This window comes from Mercurialis annua, linkage group LG2 (genome assembly GCF_937616625.2).
Source record: "Mercurialis annua linkage group LG2, ddMerAnnu1.2, whole genome shotgun sequence".
In the NCBI taxonomy this organism is placed as follows: Eukaryota; Viridiplantae; Streptophyta; class Magnoliopsida; order Malpighiales; family Euphorbiaceae; genus Mercurialis; species Mercurialis annua.
The window spans coordinates 23,184,007-23,194,503 of NC_065571.1; the positions used below are offsets into that span (position 1 = coordinate 23,184,007).

The 10,497-nt window shown below is 39.0% G+C and overlaps 1 protein-coding gene across 1 annotated transcript; it reads left to right on the forward strand.

Annotated features, from left to right (window-relative positions):
* Positions 1-7,286: 7,286 nt before the first annotated feature.
* Positions 7,287-8,024, forward strand: LOC126668360 (uncharacterized). Its single transcript, XM_050361565.1, has 3 exons — positions 7,287-7,326; positions 7,388-7,454; positions 7,547-8,024. Exons 1-3 carry the CDS (start codon positions 7,287-7,289, stop codon positions 8,022-8,024), a joined length of 585 nt encoding a protein of 194 aa, XP_050217522.1.
* Positions 8,025-10,497: the final 2,473 nt, after the last annotated feature.

Consider the following 10,497-nt stretch of genomic DNA (forward strand, 5'->3'; position numbering starts at 1 on the left):
ATATAAGTCCCGTGAGAATAAAAATTACGTTTTTATTCTAATTATGAATTATGGAATTCGTGGTTAAAATTTCATAAAATTTGGAGTTCGTTGTCCGTTTTAGTTACGGACGAATATTTAAGAATTTGGGTTAAAGTAACGCGTGAATACCTAGGGACTAGTTTGACATTTTGCCAAACTATATATATCTATTTGAATTCAAAAGAATTCATTGCAACAAAAACCTAAAACATTAGGTTATAAGCTTCAGAGAACGGCGATTGCGACGGCGACGGTAGGTTCGACGGTTTCGATCCAATTTCTCGTTTCTAACTCAAATTTCTTCGGTAATCCATTAATAATCGAAGTTATAAACGTTATTTTGAATTTGGATATATAGAAAATGGATTATATTCGAATATATAACGGCTACCGTATCGAATCGAATGTATACGTAATGATTTTACGTTCCAATAGTGAAAATGGATAGATTGGTATTTGTATATGCTTTTTGGATCGAAAAATGGGTATAGCTCGACGGAAATTGGCCCGGGAACGGAGTTCCCGTGGCTGTGCGGCACAACCACTGTGTGGCGCACAGTGACTGTGCGGACGCACAGCCAGGAGAGTAGAGGGTGACCGAGAACTGTTTTGTGGATAACGGTTTTGTGAGTTCGCATATTTACTTTTGAATATTGATGCCAAAACATTTATAACTAAAAATGTGTTTGAAATTGCATTGCATAGAGTCGATTTGAAACCAATATATAGATCCACTGGAACGTGCTATCTATTGGGCAACAATAGAACTGTGTGATCACTGGTCTTAATAAAACATTTCATTGCATACTAGTTGGGTTCTTTGGCCAGATGCTTGCAAAGCGGCCTAGACCTAACAGGTTATCCTGGGGAGCCAGTAATTCAATTTACGGCCCAGCAAACCTTACACAGAGATAAGATGATTGTGATAACGTAAGTTCACATTTCATCCTGTGTTAAACAAGAGAGCACGAACTGTGACATTAATCACTGTTAACCGAATGGGGTTTCTCTTAGGGTTTCATTTGGATCAGTTATTTGGCTGCACAAAGTGTGTTTACATGCGATTTGTGCTTTTATTAATATGCTTGAGTAACTATGTGAATTCACTCATATTTGACCCCGTTGATTTCCCTTTTCACAGGTAAATGATATTTTGACGTGACAAGACTTCCAATTCTTTCTCTGGAAGTTGTAACTAAATAAAGGTCACTCTAGAGCTGCAGTGTAGTTCTAGCTCCGAACAGTAGTTCAATTGTAAATGCTTTAACTCTGATATGGAACTAATGTCAGTATCATTTTGGGACAAAAGCATGTTTTTATAAAAAGGGCTTTTGCCAGTTGTTTATAAGAAACTGGGTTTTGATAAAAGTTTTGTGAGTAATTATTTGGCATGCTTAAACCGGTTATCTAATATGATTACTGGTTTGTACCGCTGGCATTGTTTTCGGACAGGGTTGTGTCAAGATGTGTATAGTATACACTTATTACCCTAAGTCCAGTAATGCAATTGTATGGTTTTGATTACACGTTTATCTGAAGGTTTTCAAATGAACAAAGGATCACTTTACCCCCTCATCTTGGCACAAAGTATCAAAAACGTCCAAATTGAGATAACCGGATCACTTTTACCCTGAACTTGTCAAAACCGGTACAAAAACACCCCTTATGCTGACGTGGCACTTAATTGGAGAGTGGGTTACTAATTAAACCTAATTCACTCTAATTAATCACTTTTAAACACTAATTAATAACAGTTAAATTGTAATTAATCTAAGGGCCTTTTTTAACTTTTTTCAACTTCTTTTTTTAATTTTTTTTATTCCGGCGAGCCTCCTCGCCGGAAAACAGGAGCTGCTGCTCCTCTTCTCAGAGGAGCAACAGCTCTTCAGAAATTTGCTCTGCTCCTCGAGGAGCGGATATGACCCATCTGGGTCTGTTCATCTTCTTCAAGGAAAAAGATGAACATATGGGTCTGTTCATAACTTCCATTAGGAAGTGAAGAAAATTTAATTTTCTTCACTTCCTAATGGAAGTGAAGAGGAAGAGACCCATCTGGGTCTCTTTCGTCAAAGTGACGAAGAGACCCAAGTGGGTCTCTTTATCACTTCCTAATGGAAGTGGACACTTCCATTAGGAAGTGATGAAGAGAACCAGATCTGGTTCTCTTCGTCACTTCCGAAGAGAACCAGATCTGGTTCTCTTCGTCACTTCCTAATGGAAGTGAATTCCACTTCCATTAGGAAGTGATGAAGAGACCCAGATGGGTCTCTTCTTCACTTCCATTAAGGAAGTGAAGAAATCCTTCACTTCCTTAATGGAAGTGATGAACAGATCCACAGGTCGTCAAGAACAGACCCGTGGGTCTGTTCTTTAATTTTTTTTTTAATTAAATTATAAAAAGTTAGGGGTTAATTTGTTATATATGTATAATTTAAAGGGTTAATTTGCTATTTTAAGTTCTTGATTAGAGGGACTAAATTGTTTGTTTTAATTATTAGGTATTAATTTAAAATGGTTTAAAAAGAATTAGGACCATTTTAAACCTTTTTATATCAAAAATCACCTTAAGAAACCGAAAACAACTTTGAAAACCGGAGAGTGTATCTCACTCTCTTAAGTGAGAGTGGGGAGGGGGGTTTTGTACCAAATTTGACAAGTTCAGGGTAAAAGTGACCCCATTTTGCTAATTTTGACGTTTTTAATACTTTGCGCCAAGTTCAGGGGGTAAAGTGATCCTTTGTTCGTTTTCAAATACTTGTGAAAAGAGACTGAGACCTTTTATGTTTTCAAAACGCAAAAAGTTTTTACTGTTTTTCCTAGGCTTGCTACGGGTTTCGGAACAACCATTCCCATTCCCTAGCGCCGGTCTCGATACGAGTTTCTAGGCGGAAATCGGGTCGTGACAATGTTGGTATCAGAGCAATGTTGTAGAACTGGAATGTCTACAGTAACATTGCCGATACTCGAATATTAGAGTCTAAGGAACTACTACAGCAGTAGGATTTGAGTCATGTCCTTGATATGTCATCATTTAATTGAGAAATATTCAGCTTTTCCTTAGGTTGTGAATTTAGAATGTGTCTGATATGAGTTCTATATTGTGATACGCATGAGCACGTGAGGTGTGACCATTGAGATGGTTATATGCGTTCATGTTGGATTTGTATTTGTTGTTCTTCGTTTGATTGCAGTGTGGTTTGATTTGGTTAGGATGGCTGACCAAAGGCAAACTCGTTGTCGAGCTGCGATGATACGAGATGCACCTGAAGAGGCTCATAATGAGTCGTCTGTGCATATAGGGCAACATGAACCGGCCAACGTAGCAGGTAGAGGCCGTGGGCGTGGTAGACCTAGAGGTAGAGCTAGAGGTCAAGATGTGAAGGAACAGGAACCAGTTCAGGCTCCTGGGATGCCACAACAACCTAACGCGCCAGGCTTTGACTTTAATCAGTTCTTAGCTGGAGTTGCAGCTATGCAAGCTAACCAAGTGGAGAATCAGGCCATGCATAGGGAGCAACTATTGCAACAACAACAGCGTGTTGGTGCAAATGTCGATAGAGACAGTGTTTTGGCTTATATGCGGCTCAAACCAACAGAATTTGATACTTGAGGAAGTTGAGCGTAATGCTAGACGTTTGCAGACTGACGAGAGACAGTCAATCTTGTTAGTTGAAATGTCAATGAAAGGACCAGCAAAAGATTGGTTTCGGCGTATAATTCAACCTACGATGAATCAAATGACCTGGGCAGAGTTTGTTAATCGGTACAGAGAATTTGATCTGCCATTTTCTGTGACCGAGATTTATCGAGATCAATTGCTGAATTTGAGAAGAGGAAATAGGTCAGTGCAAGAATATGTGACAGAGTTCACTAGGTTGGGAAGATTTGCACCTGATTTGATGGCTGATCCAGCAAGGGAGAATGCGAGTTTTATTAAGGGTTTAGGACCCGAGTTTATTAGCCTTGTTTTTGATGTGAACCGAGATTTGATCCAGCTGATAGACAGTGCACGTCAGATGGAGACATCGTTGGTACAGTTTGGCAGAATTGTAAATTCTACTGCACCAGTGTCGACAAGGAGTGATCAAGTTGGTGCGACAGCCAATACACAAATGTGGTTTAATCCAAGTGGTTTTACTGGACCGCGACGTAAAAATTTTAAAGGGAAGAGTAATAAGCGTTTCAATACCCCTGGAGCTAGTTCAAGTGGATGTAGCTCAGGAAGTTCTGGAGTTTTAACTCCATATTGCCAGAATTGTCGGAGGAGACACTATGGAGTGTGTCATCTTGCTCCAGGAGCGTGCTTTGTTTGTGGCCAACCAGGCCATTATGCAAGACAGTGTCCGATGTCAGGAGCACAAGGGTCTGCTGCCAGTGTTGCTCAACCTTTTCAGCAGCAGCGGAGACCTATGTTTCCGGCAGCATCTGGGCAAAATCAAACTAGTAGTACATTTACTAGTCAGAGAGGAAGAGGTTTTGGTAATAATCGAGGGGGAGGAAGAAATGGTGGAGGAAGAGGTACTGGTCAGTACTCTCAAGCGGAGGGGAGTCAAGCCAGGGTGTTTGCACTAAACCCACAAGAGGCTCAAGCCTCTAATGCAGTTGTGCAAGGTATTTTTACTATAGCTTCTATGGATTCTTTAGTATTATTTGATCCGGGTGAAACACATTCATTTGTTTCACCGAGTTTTGCGATTAAGATGGGAAAGCAACCCGCTTACTTGCAAAATCCATTATCAGTAGCCACGCCAATGGGTGAAAGTATGGATGTGTACATAGTTTATTCGTCTTGTCCTGTGAATGTTCAAGGAGTTGCTTGCCGATCTAATTTTGCTAGAAGTACTAGCATTTGATGTTATATTAGGTATGGATTGGTTAGCTCGACATTATGCGAGTGTGGATTGTCGCGAGAAGTTAGTGACATTCAATACCCCTGGAATTGAGGTGGTTTCACTTCAAAGTGAAAAATTAAAATCCACTGCTAGCATAATCTCAGCTATGAAAGCTCAACGAATGGTGAGAAAAAGATGTCAAGCATTCTTGGCTATTGTGCTGGATACAGAGAAAGCTCAAGGAACTGTACAGAATGTACCGGTGGTAATGGAGTATCAAGATGTTTTTCCAGACGAATTACCGGGATTACCACCAGATAGGGAGATAGAGCCTGTATTTAGTTAGCTCCTGGTACCAAACCGATATCAATACCTCCTTATCGGATGGCGCCAGTAGAGTTAAAGGAACTAAAAGATCAACTAGAGGAACTACTTAATTGTGGTTTTATCAGACCAAGTGTTTCACCATGGGGAGCACCGGTTTTATTTGTTAAAAAGAAGGACGGATCATTTCGGCTCTGTATAGATTACAGACAGTTGAACAAAGTTACAATCAAGAACAAGTACCCATTGCCAAGAATTGATGATTTGTTCGATCAACTGCAAGGAACAAGGTACGTTTCTAAGATTGACTTGCGATCAGGATACCATCAGTTAAAGATCCGAGAGGATGATGTTTCGAAAACTGTTTTTAGGACTCGGTATGGTCACTACGAGTTCCTAGTTATGTCATTTGGATTGACGAACGCACCAGCGGCTTTCATGGATTTGATGAATAGGATATTCAAACCATTCTTGGATCAGTTTGTAATTGTTTTCATTGATGATATTTTGATCTACTCGCGTAGGGAGGAGGAGCATGCACATCATTTGCGCATAGTTCTTCAGATATTGAGGGAGCATCAATTGTACGCCAAATTTTCAAAGTATGAATTTTGGTTAGAAGAAGTGGCATTTTTGGGACATGTTGTGTCTCAAAGTGGAATCAAAGTAGATACAAAGAAGATTGAAGCGGTTGTGGAATGGAAACGACCAACTTCGGTGACTGAAATTCGTAGTTTCCTTGGTTTAGCAGGATACTACAGAAGATTTGTGCAAGATTTCTCAAAAATCTCTGCGCCATTGACGAAGTTAACTCAGAAGAATGCAAAGTACGAATGGACAGAAAAATGCGATAACAGTTTTCAGAAACTGAAGGAGTGTATAATGCCAGCTCCAGTGTTAGCATTACCGAAAGGTATTGAAGGATTCACTGTTTACTGTGATGCTTCAAGGGTTGGTTTAGGATGTGTTTTAATGCAACATGGACGAGTAATAGCTTACGCTTCTCGCCAACTGAAAAAGCATGAAATAAACTATCCTACTCATGACCTGGAATTAGCAGCAGTAATTTTTGCATTGAAAATCTGGAGACATTACTTGTACGGTGCAACGTGCGAGATATTCACGGATCATAAAAGTTTGAGGTATATCTTTGATCAACGTGAATTGAATCTCAGACAGAGGAGGTGGCTAGAGTTGCTTAAGGACTATGATTGCACTATACAGTATCATCCGGGTAAAGCCAATATGGTGGTTGATGCGCTAAGCAGGAAGTGTGCAGGAAGTTTAGCACACGTTACAACAGAGTGGCGAAGGCCATTGATCAAAGAGATCTATACGATGTTCAGTCAGAACATCAGATTTGAAGTTTCTTATCTTGGAAGCTTGATAGCCCAATTAAGTGTGCGACCAACTCTAATCGACAGGATTAGGGAGCTACAAGGTGAAGATCCTCAACTAAAGCGTGTAATGGATGAAGTAGAGAAAGGAAAGTGTCAAGACTTCAGTGTTATTAACGGAACACTGAAGTATGGTACCAGATTGTGTGTACTAGATGTTGAAAATTTAAGGCAAAAGATCATGGAAGAGACCCATGGATCAACTTATAGTATTCATCCGGGTTCTACCAAGATGTATAGAGATATTAAGGAGATGTACTGGTGGAACGGAATGAAGCGAGATATAGCAGAATTTGTAGCAAGCTGTCCAGTGTGTCAGCAAGTTAAGCTTGAACACCAAAGGCCATATGGATTTTTACAACCCCTACCCATACCAGAGTGGAAGTGGGAGAGGATTACAATGGACTTTGTGGTTGGATTGCCTAAGACGCAGAAAGGTTTTGATTCTATATGGGTTATAGTGGATCGTCTGACGAAGTCGGCCCACTTTGCACCTATTAAGATATCATATACCGCGGCGAAATTGGCACAAGTATATATTGACAAGATAGTCAGTTTACATGGAATTCCTGTGTCAATAGTTTCAGATAGAGGTTCAGTATTTACCTCTAGATTTTGGGGAAGTTTGCAAGAAGCGATGGGAACGCGGCTAGATTTTAGTACCGCATTTCATCCGTAAACTGATGGACAGTCTGAAAGGACTATTCAGACCATGGAAGATATGCTTCGACTGTGTGTACTGGATTTTGGAGGTAGTTGAGATGTGTATTTTCCATTAGTAGAGTTCTCATACAACAACATCTATCATTCCAGTATCGAAATGGCTCCATATGAGGCATTATACGGTCGTAAGTGTCGATCTCCTATCTGTTGGGAGGAAGTAGGAGAAAGAAAATTGACAGGAGCAGAGATAATCCAAATTACCTCATAGAAGGTACCATTAATTAAGCAGCGGTTGGAAACTGCTTTTAGTCGCCAGAAAAGTTATGCGGATCCAAAGAGAAAAGAGATAGAGTTTCAAGTTGGTGACTATGTCTTTCTAAAAGTATCACCAATGAAGGGTGTTATTCGTTTTGGAAAGAGAGGCAAGTTATCTCCAAGATATGTGGGACCATATGAGATTATAGAACGCATCGGAGCGGTAGCATACAAATTAGATCTACCGCCAGACATGTCACAAGTTCATCCGGTGTTTCACATATCGATGCTGCAAAAATATATCGCAGATCCTTCTCATGTGATTCAACCACAAGCTGTGGAGGTTAACGAGGAACTTTCTTACGAGGAGCAGCCTGTTGAGATAGTGGATACTCAACTGCGAAAACTTCGTACTAAAGAGATTCCTATGGTGAAAGTGCTGTGGAGAAATCATTCTGTAGAAGAGTGTACGTGGGAGACGGAGGCAGATATGCGTCAGCGCTATCCTTACCTATTTTTACAAGGTACGTAGTTCTTATTGAAATTCGAGGACGAATTTTAATAAGGTGGGGAGAATGTAATACCCCGTAAAATTAAAGGATTAAATTATTCCACGTATGGAATAATTTATAGGACCGGGAGAACGTAAATTAAATTTAAGGATAAATTTAATTTATAGTATCTCCGGAAATATAAAATAGTTATAGAAGTTAAAATATAAAATTTGGATATTTATATTTTAACTAACGGGAATTAAGAAATGCTTATAAATTAAAATAGGATAATTTATAAGTCCCGTGTGAATATTTTTGGAGTCAATATTCACGAAATATTTTTAGAAAGTTACCCATAAAATTTTATAGAATTTGGAGATAGAAATTTTATTAAGTGGGTCTAATTTAGCCCTAATAAATCTTTAATGATTTATTAAAAATAAAATATAAGTCCCGTGAGAATAAAAATTACGTTTTTATTCTAATTATGAATTATGGAATTCGTGGTTAAAATTTCATAAAATTTGGAGTTCGTTGTCCGTTTTAGTTACGGACGAATATTTAAGAATTTGGGTTAAAGTAACGCGTGAATACCTAGGGACTAGTTTGACATTTTGCCAAACTATATATATCTATTTGAATTCAAAAGAATTCATTGCAACAAAAACCTAAAACATTAGGTTATAAGCTTCAGAGAACGGCGATTGCGACGGCGACGGTAGGTTCGACGGTTTCGATCCAATTTCTCGTTTCTAACTCAAATTTCTTCGGTAATCCATTAATAATCGAAGTTATAAACGTTATTTTGAATTTGGATATATAGAAAATGGATTATATTCGAATATATAACGGCTACCGTATCGAATCGAATGTATACGTAATGATTTTACATTCCAATAGTGAAAATGGATAGATTGGTATTTGTATATGCGTTTTGGATCGAAAAATGGGTATAGCTCGACGGAAATTGGCCCGGGAACGGAGTTCCCGTGGCTGTGCGGCACAGCCACTGTGCGTCGCATAGTGACTGTGCGCACACATAGCCCGACTGTGCGAGCGCACAGTCACCTGTGCGGACGCACAGGGACACTGTGCGGGCGCACAGTGTCCTGTGCGGGCTCACAGGGCCTCGCGCCAGCGCGCTTTTCCGACGTGCTTTCGCACGTCGGGTTCCGAACCAACGAATTTTGAACAATTTTGAACGGTACGTTCGATAAGGACTAAAAGAACTTGGACGTTTAAGGAAGTTCGATTAATTAAAACTTAGAGACGTTTTAATTAGATTCTCTATTAATCAAAGTGATTAATAGTTAGAGGACTATGAGTTGAGATTAAGATTGAATATAGACTAGATATGTTATATATCTAGTAATGTTAGTATAGTCTATTCTTTTGAGTTAGAATTCATATTGCAATTGTGTTTAATAATTGTTTTCTAACTAGATCGACGAGCAAGCAAGTTACCGGACCAGGAAAGTAGAGGGTGACCGAGAACTGTTTTGTGGATAACGGTTTTGTGAGTTTGCATATTTACTTTTGAATATTGATGCCAAAACATTTATAACTAAAAATGTGTTTGAAATTGCATTGCATAGAGTCGATTTGAAACCAATATATAGATCCACTGGAACGTGCTATCTATTGGGCAACAACAGAACTGTGTGATCACCGGTCTTAATAAAACATTTCATTGCATACTTGTTGGGTTCTTTGGCCAGATGCTTGCAAAGCGGCCTAGACCTAACAGGTTATCCTGGGGAGCCAGTAATTCAATTTACGGCCCAGCAAACCTTACACAGAGATAAGATGATTGTGATAACATAAGTTCACATTTCATCTTGTGTTAAACAAGAGAGCACGAACTGTGACATTAATCACAGTTAAGCAAATGGGGTTTCTCTTAGGGTTTCATTTGGATCAGTTATTTGTCTGCACAAAGTGTGTTTACATGCAATTTCTGCTTTTACTAATATGCTTGAGTAACTATGTGAATTCACTCATATTTGACCCCGTTGATTTCCCTTTTCACAGGTAAATGATATTTTGACGTGACAAGACTTCCAATTCTTTCTCTGGAAGTTGTAACTAAATAAAGGTCACTCTAGAGCTGCAGTGTAGTTCTAGATCCGAATAGTAGTTCAATTGTAAATGCTTTAACTCTGATATGAAACTACTGTCAGTATCATTTTAGGACAAAAGCATGTTTTTATAATAAGGGCTTTTGCGAGTTGTTTATAAGAAACTGGGTTTTGATAAAAGCTTTGTGAATAATTATTTGGCATGCTTAAACCGGTTATCTAATATGATTACTGGTTTGTACCGCTGGCATTGTTTTCAGACAGGGTTGTGTCAAGATGTGTGTAGTGTACACTTATTACCCTAAGTCCAGTAATGCAATTGTATGGTTTTGATTTCACGTTTATCTGAAGGTTTTCAAATACTTGTGAAAAGAGACTGAGACCTTTTATGTTTTCAAAACGCAAAATGTTTTTACTGTTTTTCCTAGGCTTG

Coding starts and splice junctions, on each gene's coding strand:
- LOC126668360 (XM_050361565.1), top strand. CDS start 7,287: ATGGAAGATATGCTTCGACTGTGTGTACTGGATTTTGGAG. Junction 7,327..7,387: donor GTGTGTACTGGATTTTGGAG/GTAGTTGAGATG, acceptor CTATCATTCCAG/TATCGAAATGGCTCCATATG. Junction 7,455..7,546: donor CTCCTATCTGTTGGGAGGAA/GTAGGAGAAAGA, acceptor AACTGCTTTTAG/TCGCCAGAAAAGTTATGCGG.